The sequence below is a fragment of the Panthera uncia genome (assembly GCF_023721935.1).
Source record: "Panthera uncia isolate 11264 chromosome C1 unlocalized genomic scaffold, Puncia_PCG_1.0 HiC_scaffold_3, whole genome shotgun sequence".
Lineage (NCBI taxonomy): Eukaryota > Metazoa > Chordata > Mammalia > Carnivora > Felidae > Panthera > Panthera uncia.
The window spans coordinates 37,416,430-37,441,184 of NW_026057584.1; the positions used below are offsets into that span (position 1 = coordinate 37,416,430).

The following is a 24,755-nucleotide window of genomic DNA, read 5'->3' on the forward strand; positions in this document are numbered from 1 at the left end:
AGTGACGGCGACAACAGGTGCAGCGCGGAGTCCCTGGCTTCTCGGGAGTCCCCGAGTTTGGCGCGTCAGGCCCGGGGGGGTCAGAGTTTGACTCTGGAAACCGTCCTCCTGGCCCTGCACCAGCCTTCCGAAGTCACCCCTCAACCGGCCTCTTGCTGCTTAGTAAAGCCTGAGGTCACGTCAACCTCTCGAAACCCACCAGTCCCAGACGCCGACTTTCCTCCAAAGGGGAGAAGAGAGGAAAGTGTGCGGTGCATGGTGCTTTGCATAACCGTTCGCTCTCTCCTCCCCAGCCGTCCGAAAGCAGGCGAGAGTGGCCCCAGAGCCGAGCCCTCGTCTGCACACCACACGTCCGCCCCGACTTGCTGCACGCTCTTCCCTCCCCAGACGGCCCAGCTCCGCGACCACGGGCCACAGCCGAAACCGCCCGCCCGCGCCGCTCCCGGCTTGCTGCGCCCGCCCGCCCCGCCGCCCGAGGCGACGTCGCCTGCTCCTCCCCACCCCCCCCTACCGGGTGGCAGGTTCAGGTCCCGGGTCCGAGCCTGCGCCCCTGCAGCTGCCACTGCCGCCGTCGCCGCCAGGGGGAGTGTCCGTCGGGGAAACGTGGTGTTGCTTCCTTGGTGTGAAGGTGCTTTCAAACTTCAGGTTTCTGATCCTTTCCCCTGGGTTCTGAAGAGCGTAGAGGAAGATGGAGACCGAGTCCGGGGCGGTGAGTACGGCAGTCAGGGCCTCCGGCCCCGGGATAGCAAGGGGAAGGAGCAACGTGGACTCCGTTCCTGAGGGGCTGGAATTGTGAAGTCTAGGGCCCAAACGCCCGCTATTTTTTCGGGAAGAAACGTGGACAGGATGCCCCATCGACCACCGCGAAGAGCGGCCTCCCTGCAGGCCCCGTCGGGTCGGGTGGTGGGGTCGGGAAGGTGGGACCACCGGGCCAGGACCGGGTGTAGGCTGGCTGGGGGACCTCGGAAATGGCCGGAAGGTTTCAGGAGGCGGCGGGTGGCCGGGTCCTGTACAACAGGCGGGGCTGGGCTAGAAAAATAGCTTTCCCGCCGAAACTGGGCTCGGCCTGGTCTTTGACGCCTGCTCGGGCCGGACTCCGCCCAGACGCCCACCGCAAGGGATTGCCAGGGCGGCTGACACCGCCTCTCCCTGGCTAGTCAGTGGGGACCGGAAGGCCGGAGAGACCTGGAGGGAGGGGTGGGGCACCTTGGCCCTGGACGGACCCGGACACTTTAATACCGGGTGTGCGCCCGAGACGCTGAGGGCCGGGGGGGGGGGGAGGGGCGGGAGACGAAGCAGGCCTGAGGAGCCGAGGCGCTGAGGCGAGGTGCCACTGTGCCCCGCCCCCACCCCGCTGGCAGCCAATCAGCGCGCGCCACGTGAGTGCCGAGTTGTTGCCGACGCTGGAGGCCACCGTCGGGTCGGTGCCGTTGAGGGTTCCAGCCACTGCTGCTGGCGGGTTTGCGGGTCAAAATTTCTCGCTGGCTAGCCTTCTTTTCCCTCCCGCACTTTGGTGGGGAGGGGGTGGATCCTCGTGTCAGTGCCCAAGTTCACGATGACCCGAGAGAACCCGAGGAAATTGTCGCAGCGGCCATATCCTCCAGCGCCTCAGCTTGCTGGCCTCGGAGGGGAAGGAGCTTCGAGGCCTTGACTGCGACGGTTAGCCTGCCCTCTTCCCGTTGTCTTCGCTGGCAAAGTGGATGATAGATTTCGAGGTTAATTCTCAAGGGATGGAGGCAGTGAGGGCACATTACTTTGAAGGAAATGTTTAATAAACTCTTTAGTGCAGGAAGTTTTGCTAAACTAAGAACCCTTACTTCTAATCTAACAACACCTGCCTAAGTGCTTTTCATACATTTGCAAAATTATTGCCGGTGGAATCTGAGGCTTTATTAGCTCAGTGCATCGCCAACCTTCTCTGAGGAATTGAGATATTTCTGCTTAAGCCTTGTCACTACTAACATTAAGATATTTTCTAGGTTCTTTTCATATTGTATTCTTAAACCCTCTGCCTAATGGTTGGGATATCATGAGCAGGGAGAAGTGATTCATTCGTTTGTTCAACAAATTATTTATTGAACACCTGCTATGTACCATCCCCACTTTAAATGATCAGTGAACAAAATAGGCAAAATCCCTTCCCATATGAACACTGCACTACATTGGAAAGTGGTAAGCAATAAACATATGTAAACTATATAGTATGTTGGAAAGTGATAAGTGGTAAGAAGAAAAATAAGGCAGTAGGAACCCACAGTACAGCAGGAGCCTTAGAAATGAGAATGAAATGAACAGGATATAAAAAGTTGATGTTTTTCCTTTCTCGGTATCATCTAACTAGTTTCTCAAGATTGGAAATAAAGCACCTGTTCACTTTTGTTCATGTCCTTTCTCTGTGAAAAATAATGGAATTGACTTTTATTTAAACAAATTGGAGAACAAATGAATTCATCTGTCGAACTTGTTTTTCAGAAGAAAATTTCATGAAGACTGATTTTTAAAATTTTACAATCTGTAAACAGACAAGATTGTATCTACTAGAGCTATGCTATTATCTCTAGCAATGCAAATCCACAGTTGAAAAATAAAACTAAGCACCCCAAAATCATCATTCTCTGCACTACATCCTAGAAGTAAAGTGACTGAAGTTACAAATAACCTCCAAATGCCCAGAGAGAATGCTTTTAAGATTGGTTCCCCAATTTCTTTAATTGGAAACTACAACATAGCAGTTATTAAATGTGATGATTTTTCTGTGGGTTAATAGGTGTTTTTATGAACTCCCTTTTTAGGAATTTGTGTTGTTCCCCCTTAACACTAGATGCAGAATAGAACCCAATGAGATCCAGCCTGTAGCCCTGTAGTCACTACTGGCCTAGTCATTTCTCTGTATATCTTGAAGGATTGACTTAGGGATCATGGTTTTATTGGCCAATTAAGTGAGACAGGAGAGCAACTATGAAAAAGAACAACTCATTATCTATGTTGGAAATTCATTTTCATGTATTTGTTTCTCAGAGAATTGAAATTCTGAAACCAAGATTTTTGAAGCATACTCATTTAGTACGTTAGACTGTCTGAGAAGCCTGTTTAATGTTCCCAAAAGGAAAATAATAAGCAAGTGCTTTAAATTGTTTCTCTTCAAAATTCTATCCTTGGGGCGCCTGGGTGGCTCAGTCAGTTGGGCGACCGACTTCGGGTCAGGTCATGATCTCACAGTCTGTGAGTTCGAGCCCCGCATCGGGCTCTGTGCTGACAGCTTAGAGCCTGGAGCCTATTTCAAATTCTGTGTCTCCCTCGCTCTCTGACCCTCCCCCGTTCATGCTCTCTCTCTGTCTCAAAAATAAATAAACGTAAAAAAAAAAAATTTTTTTTAAAAACTGCTATCAAAATTCTATTCTCAAGTCTTGTTTTTTTCAGATGTAGGTTAAGAGCTTACCATCTTGCCATTGTGCAAAGGCATATATGTTAATATATGTTTATTAGAATCTAAATTAGGCCCCCAACTTGGAATTATGAACATGTATGTACTGAGTTCAATCTTTGGTATAAAAATTTATGCCTATGAGATATAGGTATGTAAATTTCTCTTTTCTTTACAAAATCAGTTCAATCTTCAAATTGACAAGTGCATTTAAAACTTTGACTTTAGAGTTAAAAAACAGTGAACTTGAATGTCAGAATTTATCAACTTGTCACTGCCCTTTAGCCAAAGACTACCAGGAACATACTGTAGTTCACTAAAGTTGGGTGTATTGAATTGTTGCCACAAGGAAGAGCATGCACCATGGAGCCTTTTGGTAAGAGGGTGCTAGAAAAGAACTTACTATGGGATTTAAACTTGTGTTAAGCTCTTTTTAGATAGGGTTTAAGGAAGAATGGCTTTACTGTGAGATGCATGTTGTCAGAAAGTGGGAGTAATTCTGCTAATTCTTATCTAGAAGGCAAGAAAAATAGATTGAAGCCAAAGCTGTGATTGATAAAAATGGAGCAGTTATACATATCAGCCAGAATAGAGGGCTGTTTGGTCATTCTTATGGTTTGGACAATGCTTTTGTTTTTGTCAGCGTTCAGACATGGTTATGGAATGGTCTTGTTTTTGTTGTGATCCGTCACAATCACAGAGTAACTTTGCCTAATGCCTGTTAACAAGAGAACAACCATAGCCTAGCTGTGAGTTCAAGGCCAACTCCTAACAACACCAGAACAAAGCCAGTTCCCAGCTGTCACGGCTGCTTTTCTCTTTCTGTTTTTTGAGTTTAATATTCCTCAATATTTATAATATTTAAATTGTATATTTAATAATAATTCACAGAAACATTTTAAGTAATTAAGATTTTCTCTGTAGTGGAGTAGATTCTACATTTCCCATATTTTTATTGCTCCAAAAAAAGTATTAGTTCTAATTATAATCTTCATAATAATAGACTAAAATTAAAGTCTAAAATATTACATTTTGTCTAAATGACTCATCTTTTTGAAAGATATTGTTTTCAGCCTGCGTCAAACTTCTACCCAATGCTAAAAGTTTAAAAGAATTTTATTTTACAGCAAACATCAAATCAGACGCAAACAGATTCATTATCTCCATCCCCTAATCCTGTATCACCTGTGCCTTTGAATAACCCAACAAGTGCCCCAAGATATGGAACAGTGATCCCTAATCGCATCTTTGTAGGAGGAATTGACTTTAAGGTACCTATTTATGCATGTAACATAGTGTATTTTTTGCGTTAGAAGTTATTTTATTTCTCAGAAAATTTTTGTACAACTGCAAAAATAACAATTGCTATTTCCATAATGATTAGTAGGTTTCACATTGTCTTACTATAAAGAATCTTTTCAGTACCAATGTTGGTTAAAAAGAATATGTGTAATTTCCCATACAGGGAAATTGAGGCTCACTGATATATCTGTAGGCTCCTAGCTTCTTCGTGACAGAGTGAAGACTAGAATCCCACTATTTTGACTCATAGTTCCATATTCCTTATTTCACCATACCACACTAATTATACTTTATTATGTCATACTCCAAAAAAAATAATGCATGGTAATAATTTCGAAAGAAAACGCAATTTTTTTAAAAAACACAAAATTTAGTCCTATGAATTTGTTTCTTTATCCCAACTTTACTCTCAAGTTCCTATTGAATAACCTCCTAAACTTCCATCAAAATTGCTTTCCGCCATCTAATTTAGAATCTGATCACAAAAAAAAATGTCAGAATAAAACATCTTAACATTAATACACTTTAATAATGTAATCAGTCATTCCACTCTTTCAAAGAAGCTTAGTTTGTGAGATGTTTTAGCACCCCCATTTGGGAGGTAGTAGTAAACACCTATAGGAAAGGTCTGCATGCTATTTTAAGTGGAATATCCTTACTTCTAAGTGGATATGTAGAAAGATTTCCAAGTTTCCATATTATATATTGAAAATTACAGGGATAGTTGTCTTTCTTAATTAAAAAAAATCTTTGTGCCAAAGATGTGTCAAATAAATTTGACATTTATTACTATTTCCCTATAATCAATCTTTTGCAATTTGGATGAAAATACTTTTTTTCTTCTCAAGAGAAATGATACACATACTGTATTTGTGTATTTGTCAAAATAATGATTTTTAAGCAAGTATGTCATTGGTTCACTAAACATGAATAAAAATGATTTTTAATGAAATGCTAATTTTAAAAAGATTTTCTGTTTCTATGAAAAATATTAATGGCTGACCATAAATATTCGAGTTGAGTATTTTTGTTCAGAATTAATTTATATCATAAACAGTATATTTTTCAATAAATTATCAATAAATGGAAATATTCATATGGTTAGGCTATTCTAGGTTATTGAATTTTATCAGCTACGTTATGAACTTAAGAGGCCATTGTTAGAACACAGTTGTACCTTTAAGGTAACGGCTAGGGTTCCCTCCCTGATACTTATACCGTTTCCAAAACCATAGACAAATGACAACGAGGAAATGAACCATCCAGAGATGGGTTCCTGGATGGGTTTCTGTAGTAGCAAACAGTGTCAAACTTTTTAAAACTCTTCTTTTTGGAAGCTTATAGCCCATCCCTCTTGATACTTAATCATCTTGACTTTGTCTCCTTATTTTTCAACTAGGAAGTAGAGCTGCAAAATTGAACTAGTGATTCTTCTATCAGAGAATAGTTTGAATTGTTTTCAAATCTCTAACAGAAATTCTTCTGGCATTGGTTCCATTTGAGTTTATTGAAATAAGAGGAATTTAGTTATTCTTAAGATTATCTCAGTATTTGTCATCATCCAATTTACCAGGCTGTAGGCTACCAACTAAAACCTGATAATGTATATAAGAGGCATAGCACTGCTGTTGGGCATGCCTTTTTCTGTGTATATAAAGAAATTCTTTTCTAAAGATATTTAAAGTTTCCATGGGGTAGTTATACCTGAACCAGAAAATGAAATTACAGTGGATTTAGTGTGAATATTGTAGGAAAAGATAAAATGAGTGTATTATGAGACTACTGCAGTTAAAACCATCCTTGTAGATATCTTGTGTATTATAGTCCAATGATGATTCAAATTTTTATTTTGAAAATTATGATGTCATTATTTAGCTGAAATGTATGTTGAGTACAGATAAACTATCTAAAAACTCTAAATCTTGTAGCTACTTCATTGATATCACAAATTGAGTTCAAGTACTTTTAGAAATGTATTCCTTTCCTAAGACCTTACTGTTCCTGGAGACTGCTGATTAAAATAGAGGGACTGGTATACACCAACAACTTAGTTCCACTGCCATGACCATGGGCCTCTCTGAGCCACAAAAACCAATAGTAATATGCCCTTACTATAGTTATAGCCGTGCCTAATTCAAGCTATTTTTTTAACTGGCCAACAAGAATTCCTTTAAATATGAGTGAACTTTCTTTTTGTTTTTAAAGCAATTCAGCTTAAATTTTTTTCATTGATTATAATAGTTTAACATCATAGTTACTGCATAAAGCAATGTATTTACATTGGTTTTAATAATTTAGTGGTTTTATATACTGTTTTTATGCTGAGAGGCATTCTTACGTTTATATTACTATTTGTTTACAATCTTTTCTGTCTCCAAAACAAGCATAAGACTTGTTTCATTTTTTAGCAATTAGAGGATATTTTAAAAGCCATTAAAAGCTATTAAAAGCAATTTTTTGTGTTTTCCTTTTATGCCATTAGACAAATGAAAATGATTTAAGAAAATTTTTTTCCCAGTATGGGTCTGTAAAAGAAGTGAAGATTGTAAATGACAGAGCTGGAGTGTCCAAAGGGTTAGTATTGCTATAGATAGTACATAGAATTAACAATTGTATTTTTATTGGCTTACTAGATTTGGTATGCTAACTTATTTTGATTCCATTTTTTAAAAAGAGAATTTCATGCTCTCTTCTTTCTTCTTGCCTTTAATCTGCATTGTGTGTGTGTGTGTGTGTGTATGTGTATGTGTGTGTGTATTTTGGCATGGGGGAGGACACTATAATATTCCTTAATTTGTTAGGAAGCTATTCTTGCATTGGCTGAGGAACTATTCAATGTTATGTAGCAAGCATTTAATGTTGGGTAACTAACGTCCAGTAGCTAAGGAACCAGAAGCTAAAGGAATCAGATGCTCTTGGAATTGTGTGCCTGCTTTAGACACAGAGATAAGGAACTAACCTGAGAAATATAACTCTAAAGAGAATGATTTTTAATTGCCAAATCAAAGAGAATAAAAACTGAGAAGAAATCAGGAGGATTTGTCTAGAAATGGCTAACGACCTTAGAGCCATTGCAGTGGACTGGTTTATACAAAAGCCAAATCTCAGAGAAGAGGTAGTTTACATAGTGTACTTACTTAAGTTTGATAGCAAAGTTAAAATGGGTAAGACAGAACTTGGTTGTAAATTTTAAAAAATAAAAAATAAAATTTTAAAAAATAAAATAAAATATCCATGGGAAAAAAATGGGTAAGACAGTGGAGATCAGTGAAGGATTATGTCCATTTTCTTGAAAGAGAGGCAGGACATACATAAGAGAAAGGACTAACAAGGTAGATAGAAAATTCTACTAGAGGGAAGCAACTTGTAAGAATGTCAAGTGAGCACTTTGGAAGAGATGGGTTCCTGGAGAGATGTTATTTTTAAACAAATGAGATACTTCTCAGACTGACAAATAGTATTAGGAAGAAGTGAGATTGTAGCTCTTGTATTTGGTTAATAGAATTTGCAATATTTTGGTAATATCCACTTTTTACCACTAAAAACATAGATATGTAAACTGTATTTTATGCCTTTTCCACTGGGTGGTGTATGCGTTCTATCAAAAATTTAGTGTAAAAGTATTTCCTTAATCCTTATTTAATGTTTGGGCAAATAGAAAAAGAGAAATTCTTTGTTAGAGGAAGAAACTTTTTATATAATACAGTAACTATGAATTGAAGAAAATAGTCAAGATATTTAACACTACTCTAGTTTCCTTAAGTTACCTAAGTAGAAATTATGCTTGGCAGGGGGATATACTGTTTTATCTCTTTCATATCTTTTTGTCTATCTGTTTTGGCTTTTTGGACATTGCATTCAAAATATATTTGTATCTTGAATATTATATGAATTGTACTCTGGAGGTAACAATTATGCATGCAAACAGCAGGTAGAAAGTCTGGGATGTACATATTTTTTATTTGTCTTTGGGAAATACTAGTAATTGCATTGTCAGTTTAGATGTGCTAATAATAATACGTCCATATAAATAAACATTTACCAATTTAAAAAAATTTTGTGTTGAAATTTTTTCCCTACTCTGATTCCTATTTAAGCCAAACTTCTATTATTTTAAAAGGTGATTATGTCTCTGTACCAAAATTTATTGCATCCTAATTTGTAAGCCAGAACTTGAATCTTAAATGCTTTCCTGATTTATATACAAGTCAGATATGAAACTGTTTGAAGATCCTGGTTTGTTGTTTGTTTTTTTTTTTTAGTGTCCTGACTCTAAGAGGAGGTGACAGTGTTAAGCTGTGAATGATTCTCTTAAATTTTGCATGCTGGGCACCTTAGAAAACTGCTCACTACTACAGTGGCCCATGCTTAAAAGAAAAAAAATTAATCTTAGTATAACTCTAATGTTCTAAAGAAAATAATTAATGCATTTTTTTAGGTATGGTTTCATCACTTTTGAAACACAAGAAGATGCACAAAAAATTTTACAAGAGGTAAGATCTCTTAATGTATTCAACTTCCTTTTTTGAAACTAATCCTTTAGGATATTTGTTTTAGTATTAGCATTCCAGTACAATGGTCAATTGCTAGAAAAAAAAATGTTAACTTATTTGCATCTTAAGATTGACATTGGTCTCCAAAAAAATTGAATTAAAAAAAGATTAAGGGCGCCTAGGTGGCTCCGTCAGTTGAGTGGTCAACTCTCGATTTTGGCTCAGGTCATAATCCCAGGGTCATGGGATCAAGCCCTGCGTGAGGCTCCACACTGAGCGTGAAGCCTGCTCGCCATTCTCTCTCTCTCCTTCTGGCCACTACCCTGCTCACACACTCTTGCTCTCTCTCTCTCTCTCTCTCTCTCTCTCTAAAATTAAAAAAAAAAAGTTGTTGGCTTTTTTTTAAGATTAAACAGGTGTGCCTGGCTGGCTGAGTCAGTGGAGCATGTATTTCTTGATCTCAGGTCTATAGGTCTGAGCCCCAGGTTGGGTGTAGAGATTACTTTTAAAAACATATTTTTAAAAATCTTTTTAAAAAAGATTAAGCATAGATTTTTATCAATAGAAAAACAAATTCTAAATCATTGCATGCGTTTGTTTGTCAAGCTGTAATATAATTTTTTACTTTATTTGCTTAAACTAAGAACTTGGGGATATATCTTTTCTCAAGTGTTAGTTGATAGCACTTTGAATTCCTACAAACACTACAACACTAGAGTGAGATTATCTGAGATTACTTCCCTCTTGTGAAAAACATTATATAAACTAAGAACATTCATAGAAAAAGTCTATAGCCTGCAGTTCAGTGTAATAACTAAATTTGGTAAATGTTAGTTAATTTTTTAAGGAAAAAAATAGTTTGAATTATATATTAAATCACATGCAGCTGATCCCCACTATTCATACTAGTTATGTTCTTTAAAGTCACCATGAACACTGAATTGGCAAATATTGGACTGCTGTTCCTAGAAGAAATACAAGACTAGGTTCCCACAAGTTTCTGGTTACATTATTTTCTTCTTTGTTTTTTTTTTTAATGTTTATTTATTTCTGAGAGAGCACAAGCAGGGGAAGGGCAGAAAGAGAGGGAGACAGTGAATCTAAAGCAGGCTCTGAGCTGTCAGTGCGGGGCTTAAACTCACGAACTTGTGAGATCTGACCCGAGCTGAAGTTGGACACCTCACCAACTGAGTCACCCAGATGCCCCTACGTTATTTGCATTAACCAATTAATACATAACTTTGTTTTATGTGTGTTTCTGTTTAAAGACTTCATGTTAAATATATATTGTTGATTCATTAACATGGAACTCCTGTTCAACAGCATTATGTAACACATGCCTGAATTAAATTCATGTAACACATATTTTCTCCATAAGGCAAATGACATTATTCTTGTGCTTGGGAATACTAGCCAGTACCTCAGCACTACACTTGAGGGCTATTTTAAATAGCAAAATTAAAAAGATAGCAAAATCACCAACATAAAACACAAAAATGCAAAAAACATGGCACTAAACAGAACATGAAACGGACTCTTGTTTTCACCGTAAGAGCTGAAACAAGAATGGACAGAGTATTCCCTTGTTTGACCTTAGCTGGGACCATATATGTCAGGCAATTAAAAATTTTCACCTCTCTGCTCATGTCCACTAGTAATCACTAAATTGCTACAAGTATTGATTTGGGGGTTACAAATAATTTTAATGAATAGGTGAATTCCCAAATACGGGATCTATGAGTAGAGGCTTGACTGTATTCCCATTAAAGAACTAGGGTCAAAGCATTGGAACCAAGATTCAAACCCATATCTTTAATATTCAAAGACTTTGTCCTTTCCAGTATTCCTTGCTGCTTTCAAAACTATTATAGTCTGAATTTTAAAAATGTTTCTCACTAGTTTTTCACTATTGGTTTTATAAAACAGTAGTGCCAAAATAATAAATTTTTTTTTATTCTAGGCTGAAAAACTTAATTATAAAGATAAGAAATTGAACATTGGTCCAGCAATAAGAAAACAACAAGTAGGAATTCCTCGTATGTATTGAGAACTAATGCATTTTCCAGTATTTTTACATGGTTCTTTTTTGAAATATTAGACTTTTTCTAGAATTTAATTAGAAGGTCAGACTTCTTTAATTTAATAAAGTTATTTCAGCAAAGTTGGTGATCAAATGAATATTTCTTACAAATTAACGTATGTTAGATTTTCAGGGGGTAGGGAAAATTTTACATAAATAATGGTGCTTACATATATTACATATAATTACATCTTTAAAGGAAAACTCTTCTAAAATAAAAATATAATTTAAAATTACAAAGGTAATTAGAAGTAATTTGGCATTATGAATTGGAAATTTTTATAATTAGAAAAGTAATTTAAAATTAGAAATTTAAATTTAAAATACTGAAAATAAAAATAAAGAACCAATATCAGAAACTCTAGTTGCATGGTAGGTATATAACCCAACTAGATGTGTCATAATTATCAGAGGGAACAATTCCTAAAGCTTTAATAATTGGCTAAATTATGTGCCTTTCTCAAATTTCTGCAAGGTTTTCAACTCTACTCTTCTTTTTTTCTCAATCTTCCTATTTATTGTATTAGGCATCTTTACAGTTTGCTTTTTACCTAAATATTTATTAAACTCTATAACAGTCTTTGGCTAGAAAATTCACAACTGAATTTTCTTATTCTTCCTTAGCTGTGTCCTAGTGTCCACTGGGATGTGTAAAACATTAGGTGTTTATTGTACATCTGTTAACAAATTAATAGTTGTACTCATTTGGGTGGTCTATTTTAATTTAGAAGTTAATCAAGTTTAATTTTGACTTAGTTATTTGTTAATTTAGAAGATAACTGAAGTGTCCTCAGTAGATTAATACTTCTTTCTTGTTCTAAGAATTAAGCTGTTGACACGTAGTAACCATTTTTTATCACCAGCAGTAGGTATAAGTAGTAATGTTCATATTATGACCCACAAGTTGCTAAAAAAAAAACAAAAAAACAAAAAAAACCATGAATCACTATGCTGAATGCTTTCAATCAGGTGGTGAATTTGAAAAGTATAGGGTTAAATAACTATATAACCAAATAGTGGCATTAGCCTTCAAATCCAGGACAGGTTGACTCCAAAGCTCATTATACTTTTCTGCAAATAAATATTAAGTATAAAAGTAGATTCTCAAGATACAGGGGATTCTTATCTCAATTTTTTCTCAGATCTGTTGCTTTTTTTCCCATCTCCATTACCAACATTCTAGTCTGAGCTACCCACTTTCCTTGCCTTGATCACTGGAAAAGCCTCCTAACTGGTCTTTCTGAATCCAGTCTTGGTACCTTCCAACCTATCATACACAAGGAAGCCGGAGTAATCTTTCAAAAGTGCGCATCTTAAGTTATTTTCTGCTTATTTTTGAACTGTCCTTTATTTTTCTTCCCATGCTTTAGCCATCCAGCCTCATCTCAGTTCCAGAACATACCGTACTCCTAATATACACTATTTACCTAGAATGCTCTTTGCCATTCCATTAAAATCCCATTCATTCTTTAAAGCTCAGCCCAAACATCATTTCCTCACAAATTAAATACAATTGGAACATTCATACTACCTAGTATAATAGACTACACTACGTCTTAATGTATTTATCAAAATTGTCTTAATTGATTAATTGTGTAGTTACCTAATAACTATCTTTCCCACCAGAGCCTAACTTCAATACGGTATGTCCAATTTTTTTCTTTTTTCTTTTTGGCTGTATCACCAGCCAAGTTCAATGCCCTGTAACTGTACTGACTTAAAATTCATTCATTCATTCATTCATTCATTCATTCATTTAGCAGATAAACCTGTGGTTCCTTGATTATCTTTGGAGGGAAATCCATGAACTTCATGAATTGTGTGCAAAATTTTGTTTCAGTATATATCTCTGAGAAAAGACTCCATGACTTTCATCAAATTCTCAAAAGGATGGGATTAAGAATCACTAAAGTAAGCAGTAACAACTCTAGATGAAATACAGTGAAAATATAAAGGCTGAGAAGCAGTAGTGCTGCTTAAAATGGTAGGCCAGTGCTACTCACAGTGTGGTTTGCAGCCAGTAACAGTTCACTTGGAATCTGTCAAAATGCAAATCCTCAGGCCCTATCCCAGACTTACTGAATCTAAATCTCTGCAAATGTGGCCCTGGATAATAAGCTATCTAGGTGATTCTAATGTATGTTAAGTTTTGAGAATCACTGATATACTGGAAGAAGGATTGCCAGTTCCAGTAATTTACATAAATTTGCTGGTCAAGTACTTAATCTAACTTGGTTTATATAAATTTTCCAAGTGTTCTCCTGACAAAAACATACATATTTTTTAATTTGGGGGGAGGAGTGTAATAACTTGATCTGAGAAAAGAGATGGGGACCCAGAACTAGCCACATGGAAGATTTATGGTCATGTTTGCAACAGCAGCAGTTACAGCAAAGGGAAGCTAGAGAATAAGAGTTACAGTGTCAATGAATTATTGTGAGAGTAGATCCAAAGAATTTGTGGGGTAGAACCAAAATCCCTTCAGGAAAGTATGGAATCTTTTCCAACCTCACTGATTTCATCATCTTTGGCCTTTTACTAATAAAAGGTCTTACTAAGGTCTTAGGAACTTTATTATAGTGTCTATAATCTTCAGTTAACTTTATAATTTATATTTATAAAAATAATGGCCTTGCTGATAATAATTTAAATTGTTAAGCTTTGTGTTTTGTTACATTGGTACTAAAATCTAAGTTAATGAATTTTTAGTATTCTTTTTTGAACTTGTTTCTTTTTCTCTTATTCACCTTAAAGTAATAAAAGCTCTAAGATAGTAAGTTTGAAAACATATATTTCAAAGATACTTTAACGTATGGAATTTTTTTTTAATTTGCAACATTCAATTTTTACCATAACTATATAGGTGTGTTAAGATAAACATTTTCAAATGTTCAGAAATTACCATTTTAAAAGAAAATTGAACATTTTAGTTATTGTTATTATTTAATGTTTGCTTTAGGTTCCAGTATAATGCCTGCAGCTGGAACAATGTATCTAACAACTTCAACTGGATATCCTTACACTTATCATAATGGTGTTGCTTATTTTCATACTCCAGAGGTAACTTCTGTTCCACCACCTTGGCCTGTAAGTAATTTTCATCTTAGAAGGTTTTCCATCTATTCTATTGATTTTGTAAAATATTTATTTCTGAGATATTTCAACCACAGACAAGCACGAATAATAATATAATCGCCATGTAGCTACCACTTAAATTTAACAGATGTTAACATTTTGCCATATTTACTTAAGTTCATTTAATAGGGGGAAATAAAATATGAGAAATTCAGGTAAAGTCTCCTTGCCCCCACATTCTTACTCTCTTTTTCTCCTCAGATATATCCAGAATATATAACCAGAATGTCTTTCCTATCATTTTATGGTTTTTCTACACATGTAGGTGTCCTTAAACAATAGGTAGTATTATTTTGGGTGGTTTTTAAACACTATGTAAATAATCTAGTTTTTTTATTCAACATTATTTTTTAGAGATTAAACCATGCTGATGCTAGTATATCTAATTCACTTTTAATATTTTATAATATTCCATTATATCAGTGTATATTCCCCTATTGATGGACATTTTAAGTTTTTTTTCTGTAATCAAGAGTACAGTGAACATCTAGCTCTTGTATGTATTGTGTGAGAGTTTGTCTAGGAAAGTGGTCTTCAAAGTTTTTTCTTCTACAGCCTCTAAAAATTTTCTGAAAAATTATAAATAGTCTCACTCATTTTTAAGTTGACACCTTAAATTTGTCATAATTTTATTTTTTTTAATTTTTTAATGTTTGCTTATTTTTGACAGAAAGAGAGACAGAGTGTGAGTAAGGGATGGGCAGAGAGAGAGGGAGACACAGAATCTGAAGCAGGCCTTAGGCTCTGAGTTGTCAGCACAGAGCCTGACACAGGACTTGAACTCACAAACTGTGGGATCATGACCTGAGCCAAAGTCAGACACTTAACCAACTGAACCACCCAGGAGCCCCTGAAATTTTAAATAATGTACGAATATTATATATTGTGGAGTATTATAGATTTATTTTAGATACATTTTTATAAAACTTTGTAGCTGTATATTTCGTTTAAGAAGAAGTGTTGTGGGATGCTTGGGTGACTAAGTCGAGGGGCTGACTCTTGATTTTGGCTCAGGTCATGATCCCAGGGTCATGGGATCAAGCCTTACTTCTCTCTCTCTCTCTCTCTTGCTCTGCCCCAGTGAGCCCCAGACTGCTCACAGTCTGTGAGTTTGAGCCCCACCTCAGGCTCTGTGCTGACAGCTCAGAGCCTGGCGCCTCCTTCAGATTCTGTGTCTCCCTCTCTCTCTGCCACCCACCCCCACTCACGCTCTGTCTCTCTCTCTCTCTCTCTCTCTCTCTCTCTCACGCTCTGTCTCTCTGTCTCTCTCTCTCTCTCAAAAATAAATAAACTTAAAAAAAATCTTTTTTAAAAAAAGGATGGAAAATGTCTGCTCTAGAACTCAGTTAACAAAATTAGTCAGCCAAATAAAACTTTGTTTCTATTAGAAAATTCTGACCTTTAATATTTTTATAATGTTTAAGTTCAAATGAATGAGTTAGTATGCATTCCTGTGACGATCATGTAACTTATTTTGTTCCCTCGATGAAATAAGGGACCATCTCCCCTTTAATATTTCTTTTTTTTTTTTTTTTAAGTTTATTTATTTTGAGAGAGACAACAGGGGAGGAGCAGAGAGACAGGAGAGCAAGAATCCCAAGCAGGCTCTGAGCTGTCAGCACAGAGCCTGCCACAGGGCTCAGTCCCACAACCTTGAGATTATGACCCAAGTGAAAATCAAGAGTCGGTTACTTAACCAACTGAGCCACCCAGGCACTCCTCCTCTTTAATATTTCTTATATAAACTCTTTTTGCTTTGCTATCTCCTATTTTTTAAGGGCATTGCCTTCTTGAATTGTTTCATGCCCTGTTGGTATTTATATTCCAGAACAAAGCACTATAACAGATCCAGGATGATTGAGAAGTGTGTCTTTCATTGTGAAGGAGAAGGGTAATTGTGAAAGGAGAGTTATGAAAAGAAGACAGACACATAGTACACAGACACATTCACAGATCAAATCAGGAAGGAGTACATATGTTAGGATCTAAAAATTAATACTCTTGGAGCACCTGGATGACTCAGTTGGTTAAGCATCTGACTCTTGATTTGAGGTCAGATCATAATCTCACAGTTTGTAAGTACAAGCCCCACGTAGGGCTCTGTGTTGACAGTGCGAAGCCTGCTTGGGATTTCTCTCTCACCCTCTCTCTCTCTCCTCCCCTGCTCACACACTCACGTTCTCTCTCCCTCTCTCTCCAAATAAATAAATAAACTTATAAGAAAAAAATTAATACTCTTAAACTTATTCATGCTTATGTACCACTGGAAAAATTCTGTATTCTCCTGCTGTAGCAGGATTCTCACACAGAGTCGTGGCACCGAGGCTTTTTAATTTCCAGAAAGCAACTTTATTCGTGCCAGCACCACTCAGTTGGGTTCATACCCAAAAAACTGAGCGCCAAACATCATGTAGCATAGGTTTTTTATGCATTTTCTATTTCTTTGTCTCCCATATATGGTAACATACACACACATGTAGTCTGATTAAGTGTTCTCAGTTTACAACGTCATGAGGGATGTTGTCACATAGACACATAGCCAGGTTACCTTGTTTTTTGTGTTTTTTTTTTCCTTTTCTCTCTCTCTCTCTTTTTTTTTTTTTCTCTCCTTAGGGAGGGGCCCCTACCACACTAACTTGGTCTAGGCTACAATATATGCATAGAAGTAAAATTTCACATTATAAAGTATAAACGTCTTTGACTAAATGTTGCCAAATGGCTTTCCAAATATACACTTTAGCTACAGTTTATGAAAGCTGCAATTTCTCCATAATCTGCCAACCCTTTAATTTTACATTTTTGCCAATGTTATTATGAAATAGTATGTTGTTTTTTTATTTAATCATTGGTAAGATTTAACATTTCATGTATTTATTTGCCATTCTACTTTCTTCTCAGAGGTGCCTCTTCATATCCTTTGTCCAGTGGGGTTACTTATTTTTTTCCATTGGGGATTATTGTCTTTTTCTTGAGTTCATGTATGAATTTTGTGAGTTCTAGTTTGTGGCTTGTCCATTAACTTTATAAGTTTTGTCTTTGTCACATGCTAGTTCTTTTAATGTTAAAAAATATATTAATGTTTTCCTTTATGGCTTCATCTTTTAGTATCTTGTTTAAAAAAAAAAACAAAACCAAAACACTTCCTGAGGCGCCTGGATAGCTCAGTCGGTTGAGCATCTGACTTCAGCTCAGGTCATGATCTCACAGTCTATGAGTTCGAGCCCCACGTCAGGCTCTGTGCTGACAGCTTCAGAGCCTGGAGCCTGCTTGGATTCTGTGTCTCCCCCTCTCTCTGCCCCTCCTCTGCTCATTCTCTTCTCTCTCTCTCTGTTTCTCTCTCTCTCTCTTAAAAATAAACGTTAACAAAAATTTTTTAATTAAAAAAAAACACTTCCTTATTACTCAAATATAGATATTTTATATTTTATTTGTAAAATACTATAGTGTTGCTGTTTTTCACATCTAGATCTTAAATCTGGAGTTCATATATTGACTAATTCATCATCTTCCACTGTTTTGAAATGAATCCTCTGTGAAATGCCACATTTCTGGGGTGTGGGTGGAGTGGGGTCTTCTTCTGGGCTCTCAGTTCTATTCCACTGGTGTATTTGTTTGCCCTGCCCAATTCTCTTTTAGGTCCTGTTGCTTTAGAACTAGTTAAAATCTGGTAGGGCAACCCTATCACTTTTTTCTTCAGGTGTCTCTCATCTATCCTTAAGTCTTCATTTTTATAAATATAAATGTTATAATCCAGCTTGTTCAATTCTGTGAAAAGCCTTTGTTGGGTGTTTATTATAATTGCATTAAATATGTAGATTAATTTGTGTATAATACTGAATTTTAACATCCACAAACATTTCGTTAGGTTTTTTATTTCCATCTATCCACAAAATTTTCTTTCTCCGGGAAATAGTTTAGTACATCTTTTGTTGGATTTATTCTTAAGTACTTTATGGTTTTTGTTGATTTTAAGAATGACATTTTTTTAATCACATTTCCTAATAGGTTGAGACTCATAGGTAGTAATGCTTTTGATTTTTAAGTGTTCATATTCTATCAGTAATCCTTCAAAACTCTTATATAGACAATCATTTATTATTCAGTATAGTTATTTTTTTCTGCTCTTTTCTCATTTTTTTTCCCATTGAGTTATTGCACTGGCATTGTCTCTGCTACAGTATTTATATAACAACATGCCCTTGTCCTTGAAAAAGGAAACAAGTTCAGTGATTCACCATTAAGTTTTGTATACATATACTGTAGATTTTGGAAGATAATCTTAGATTTAACGAAGGTTTCTCAACCTCAGCACCAGACATTTGGGGCCAGATGATTCTTTGTTGTTGGAGGCTGTCATGTACATTGGATGTTTAGCAGTGTCCTAGCCTCCTCACATCTATAAAAACCAAAAGTATTGTCAAATGTTCCCTAGAGGGGCAAAGTCACACCTGATCAATTAAGAAAGGTGTTTGGGGCGCCTGGGTGGCGCAGTCGGTTAAGCGTCCGACTTCAGCCAGGTCACGATCTCGCGGTCCGTGAGTTCGAGCCCCGCGTCAGGCTCTGGGCTGATGGCTCGGAGCCTGGAGCCTGTTTCCGATTCTGTGTCTCCCTTTCTCTCTGCCCCTCCCCAGTTCATGCTCTGTCTCTCTCTGTCCCAAAAATAAATAAAAAACGTTGAAAAAAAAAAAATTTAAAAAAAAAAAGAAAGGTGTTTTACATTCTGTTTGCTAAGAAAGAAAGAGTATTAAATTTATCATGAAAGAGTATTGAATATTTTTCCTTAAACATATCTTTTTTTTTAATTTTTTTAATGTTTATGTATTTTTGACAGAGAGAGAAAGAGGGAGAGAGAGAGCATGAGTGGGGGAGGGGCAGAGAGTGAGGGAGACACAGAATGCCAAGCAGGCTCCAGGCTCCAAGCTGTCAGCACAGAGCCCGAAGAGGGGCTTGAACTCACACACTGCAAGATCATGACCTGAGCTGAAGTCGGATGCTCAATCGACTGAGCCACCCAGGCACCCCAGACATATTTATTTTTTAATTAATTATTTATTTTTTAATTTACATCCAAGTTAGTTAGCATATAGTGCAATAATGATTTCAAGAGTAGGTTTCTTAATGCCTCTGACCCATTTAGCCCATTCCCCCTCCCACCACCCCTCCAGCAACCCTCTGTTTGTTCTCTATATTTAAGAGTCTCTTATGTTGTATCCTTCTTCCTGTTTTTATATTCTTTATGCTTTCCTTATGTTGATCTGTTTTGTATCTTAAATTCCTCATATGAGTGAAGTCATATGTTATTTGTCTTTCTCTGACTAATTTCGCTTAGCATAAGGGGTATTGAATTTTAACAAATGCTTTTTCTATGTCTGCTGAGATTTTTCCCCCTTTGTTATTAGAAATTAAATAAATTAATATAGTAAATTACATTATTATTTTCTAATGTTAATCTCTTTACAATTTTATTAACATGATAGTCTGAAAATTGTACAATGATACTTTTTTCATTTTGTGGGTGGGGTGGTACAGTGAGAATTAAAATAAAACAACATAAGTTAGATCCCATATTGGAAACTGAATTGTAACTGCTATCGTTAAAGCTTATTTTAACTATCTTGTAATACAATTTGCCTGTTTTATTAGTCTGATTTTAAATAACCTAATTTTGGGTTTACTCTGTTACTTTGAATAATTAAGTATTATGTGTACTTTTTCAAACATAGAGAAATCACTTGAAGTTTATTGGATGATTAACTCATTTATTTTTTTTTAATGTTTATTAATTGAGAGAGAGAGAGAGAGAAAGAGAGCACATGTGCACGTGAAAGCAAGCAGGGAAGGGGCAGAGAGAGAGGGAGAGAGAGAATCTCAAGCAGGCTCCACACTGTCAGCATAGAGCTGGACGTGGGGCTTGATCCCATGAACTAGGAAATCATGACCTGAGCCAAAATCAAGAGTCGGCCGCTTAACCAACTGAGCTACCTAGGCACCCCGGATGATTAACTCATTTAAGTGTCAAATTAATAAAACAGAATTTGATAAATGCTTCAATAAGAAATGTATTTGCCTTAATTAAATGTATAACAAAGGAATAAGATTTAATTATTTGTAAGTAGTGGGAAATCAGTGGCAAAATTAGATGTGATTATTCATTCAGTTCTATATGTTAACATTATCTATTGCTGGTCTCATGATGGAAATAGGCATCATCACCTTAAGTCCAGCTGCCATTTTCTTTTAAAAAATTCTCTTAGAACCATATTTTTATAGTCTGGACGAAACAACTTTTCTGGTGGTGGTTTTAGCATTACCATGGACATGAAACCAAATAAAAGTGGGACTACTGTGATGATTTTAGTAGACTTAAGTGGGGTTGGTAATTCTATCAATAACAGGTAGAAAAATGACATTTCCAATCATAGACCACAGTTTGGGTTTAGGTAACAATTCGGGATAAATTTTGTAATAACTATTTTAAAGAATTTTGCTTAGGCCTAAAATAATTTTTCACTTTTTTTTTCCTCTTATAGTCACGTTCTGTATCTAGTTCCCCTGTGATGGTAGCTCAGCCAGTTTATCAGCAACCTGCGTATCACTATCAGGTAAACATGAAATTACAATTAAAATTCTCTGTAATACCTTCAGTCCTTTTTGGGTAAATTTCATTGTATTCTTTCTCATGCAATAACTCTAGTAATTAAAATGAGATACTTAAGCCTTGATAACAGTGGGTTTTTTTTTCTTATGGGGAACTAAACAATATCATACAAGAAGGTAGAATGTTTGCTTCATTTAACCAAATGTAATGAGGTCAGTTTTGCTCCATTTGGCTAACATTTAATCTCAAAAGTCTTTAGAAATTCCCAAAGCAACATACAGATAACACATTCAGGGTCACAGGCTAATTTTTTAATGTTATTGTTAACATTATATTACTTCCTTGCTATTATATTTAACATAATCTATATTAAAATAAGCCTCTTTTAGTTAACCAACACTCTTCTGTTAATTCTGTGGGAGATTGGTGATAAGTGATCCATAATGCCAGACTATTTTGGTGTTTTGCAAATAACGATTTGTTTACATATCTTGTATTTGTATTACATATCTTGTATTTGTTTACATACTGTCTCTGGCTGCTTTTGTACTACAATGACAGAGTTTAGTAGTTCTAACAGAGATATTATGGACTGCAAAGCTTAAAATATTTACTCTCTGGCCCTTTACTTTCCAACCTCTGATCTATAGCATTCACAAATAAAATCACATTCTTTCTTACTTCTGGAATATTGGAAGAGAATTTGTTTCTTTCTTTTTTTTTTTAACTTTTAAAATACACCCACATCAAGTGTTAAGTTTACTGGAATTCTTTTTAGTATTAGACTCAGTTTTGGGAGGGAGGGTTATTTTAGATAGAATTTTAAATTTAAATTTATTTAAATTTGTTATATTATCATATGTTAATGTATATTATATTTTTTTTAATGTTTATTTTTGAGAGAGAGACAGAGACAGAGCGCAAGCAGGGGAGGGGCAGAGAGAGAGGGAGACCCAGAATCCAAAGCAGGCTCCAGGCTTTGAGCTGTCAGCACAGACCCTGATGTGAGGCTCGAACCCACAAACTGTGAGGTCATGACTTGAGCTGAAGTCTGGCACTTAACCAATTGAGCCACCCAGGCACTCTAGTGTACATTATATTATTATGCTATATTGCTTATTTTTAAATAAAGTTATCAATTCTATTAGCATGCTAAATATAAAATATCTAAAGTATTTCCTTCATTTACTAAATATGAAAATAACTTAATGGCATATATTTAAAATACATATGTGGGGGCGCCTGGGTGGCTCAGTTGGTTAAGCGGCCGACTTCGACTCAGGTCATGATCTCGCGGTCTGTGAGTTCGAGCCCCGCGTCAGGCTCTGTGCTGATAGCTCAGAGCCTGGAGCCTGTTTCAGATTCTGTGTCTCCCTCTCTCTGACCCTCCCCCGTTCATGCTCTGTCTCTCTCTGTCTCAAAAATAAATAAATGTTAAAAAAAAAAAATTTAAAAAAAAAATAAAAAAATAAAAAAATAAAATAAAATACATATGTGGTATCACTTTTTCTAAGCTGCCTCAAAAGTTTAGCAGAAGCCTCAAAGACAAAACATTGGGTACCACAGCTTTTAACACAACCAGCCAAATATTGTGAAACCAGTTTGAGGACCCTTAGCTTATTGTCCACCTTGAACACAATGAGGGGAAGCTGAGATTGCTGAGGGAGATTGGTAGCAAGGTTTTCTTGAATAAAAGAGTTGTTAGAATGCTATGGCATTTCCCCTCCTTCTCAACCAAGTAAAGAGGACATCAGAGAATGACTAAGAAAGCTTAATGCACCTGACTTTGGACTGAAAAAGTCCAAAGAAGCAGCTGAACTAGTCTCTGGAGGCAGAGCCTGGAGAGAAGGCTACAGTGGGAATGTGTTGAACTTTTACTCACAACAAGAAAGGTTTATATGTCCCAAGAGCAAGATGTGAACCTCACAGAAGAGACCCTTTTCAAAAAACTTTAAGATGACCCCAATAAAGAAAGAATATGTGTGAAATAGACTTCTAGAATCAAGGGCTAGAAATGTAATTAGAAGTTCTCAGCAGGGAGATCACCAAAGAATCCAGTAAACTACCTAACTAGAGAGTCCACATTTGGAATCTGCCACACCCCAAGAAGTGCTCTGTCCTAATTTTTATCTAGGGTCAAGGAAGAAAAGCTCAACCCAGTGCTTTTAAAGTGTCAGGGGGTGAGAAAGAATGCTACATGTCATATATATATTTTTTAATTGCCTAATTCGAACCCACAAAGATTTACACATATTTTCTACTAAGAGTTTTATAGTTTTAGCTCTTACATTTTTAGATCTTTGACCCAACTTGAGTTAATTTTTGTATATAGTTTCAGGTGTAGGGATCCAACTTCATTCTATTTGCATGTAGATATCCAGTTTTGACCCCTGTTTATAATGTGGGTGGGTTTGTCTCTGTTTTTCATTTTAGGCCCCTGCACAGTGCCTACCAGGACAGTGGCAGTGGGGCGTTCCTCAGGTAAATATTAACTTTTTTAATTGTATTTTTATGAAGACTATATGAATATTAAGGTCAGGAGAACTAGATTTGAGATGTTCCTTTTCTATTTAGTAACTGTGATACCTGTGGCAGTTTATTTAATTACTATATTTCTTAGCTTCCCCATTTGTAACATGGAAGTAATGATACCATACCTTTGTAAGTTTGTTTACCTGATCTTTGTGAAGATCACATGAGATTGTGTTAGTGAAAGCATTTTATTAAAAAGTGAGTACTTATATAAACATGCAAAATTACTTTTTATTATTTTGTTTTAATTTTTTTTTAACATTTATTTATTTTTGAGACAGAGAGAGAGCATGAACGGGGGAGGGTCAGAGAGAGAGAGGGAGACACAGAATCTGAAACAGGCTCCGGGCTCTGAGCTGTCAGCACAGAGCCCAACGCGGGGCTTGAACTCACGGACCACGAGATCATGACCTGAGCCGAAGTCGGCCGCCTAACCGACTGAGCCACCCAGGCGCCCCTACTTTTTATTATTAATATTATGGGGAAATGTAGCATTTTTCCAGTTTTACTTCAAATTTTTCTTCAGTTTGACTATGCTCCTTAGTAAAATTCCATTTCTCAATTTTTGATACAAACAGTATACCACCAAAAAGACTATTTAATGACATTTTGCATTCCCATGTGAAGTCACAAAGCTGAGAATAGGTATCTGTGCCAATTTAAACACTGTAAGCTATATTATTACAACCTTCAATAGTGATCTTAATATCATTATTATCTGAATTTATAAATGAGGTTCTGAAGCATTAAGAAACTTTAGTATTTACCAGTGATAAAGTTCTTTGATCACATCTACACAATTGGAATTTATAATAACCAAGAACTCCTTATTTGTTGTTAAGATACTTCTATTCTTGGAAAAGAACTTCAGCAAATTATGAAACAAATATTTCTGTCATCTGTTGGGTAAGTTATTTGGTTTAACTGGAATCATATTTGATTTGGAAATATGGCTTTGTGTTTTAGTCTCCTGCATCTTCTGCTCCATTCTTATACCTGCAACCTTCTGAGGTTATTTATCAACCGGTGGAAATCGCACAAGATGGTGGATGTGTCCCTCCTCCACTTTCTCTGATGGAAGCCTCAGTTCCAGAGGTATGTATTAGTCTCAAAGTAAATTACCTATAACTACCTCATCGTTATATTTTATTTCTTTTTCTTTTCTAAAGATATTTAAGACCCTCATGGAAG

General features: G+C 36.3%; 1 protein-coding gene across 3 annotated transcripts in view; it reads left to right on the top strand.

Moving 5' to 3' along the window:
- Positions 1-513: 513 nt before the first annotated feature.
- Positions 514-24,755, top strand: part of BOLL (boule homolog, RNA binding protein) — a 43,561-nt gene continuing 19,319 nt past the window's right edge. The window contains exons 1-9 of one of the 3 annotated variants that reach the window (XM_049615208.1): positions 514-709; positions 4,552-4,695; positions 7,209-7,300; positions 9,165-9,219; positions 11,180-11,255; positions 14,259-14,386; positions 20,965-21,036; positions 23,466-23,513; positions 24,531-24,659. In XM_049615208.1, the coding sequence (XP_049471165.1) occupies positions 689-709; positions 4,552-4,695; positions 7,209-7,300; positions 9,165-9,219; positions 11,180-11,255; positions 14,259-14,386; positions 20,965-21,036; positions 23,466-23,513; positions 24,531-24,659 (765 nt within the window). In that variant the 5' untranslated portion in view covers positions 514-688. Of the gene's footprint in view, positions 710-1,627; positions 1,716-4,551; positions 4,696-7,208; positions 7,301-9,164; positions 9,220-11,179; positions 11,256-14,258; positions 14,387-20,964; positions 21,037-23,465; positions 23,514-24,530; positions 24,660-24,755 lie in introns of those variants that run through there. The other 2 variants (XM_049615210.1, XM_049615209.1) reach the window with 2 other exon arrangements.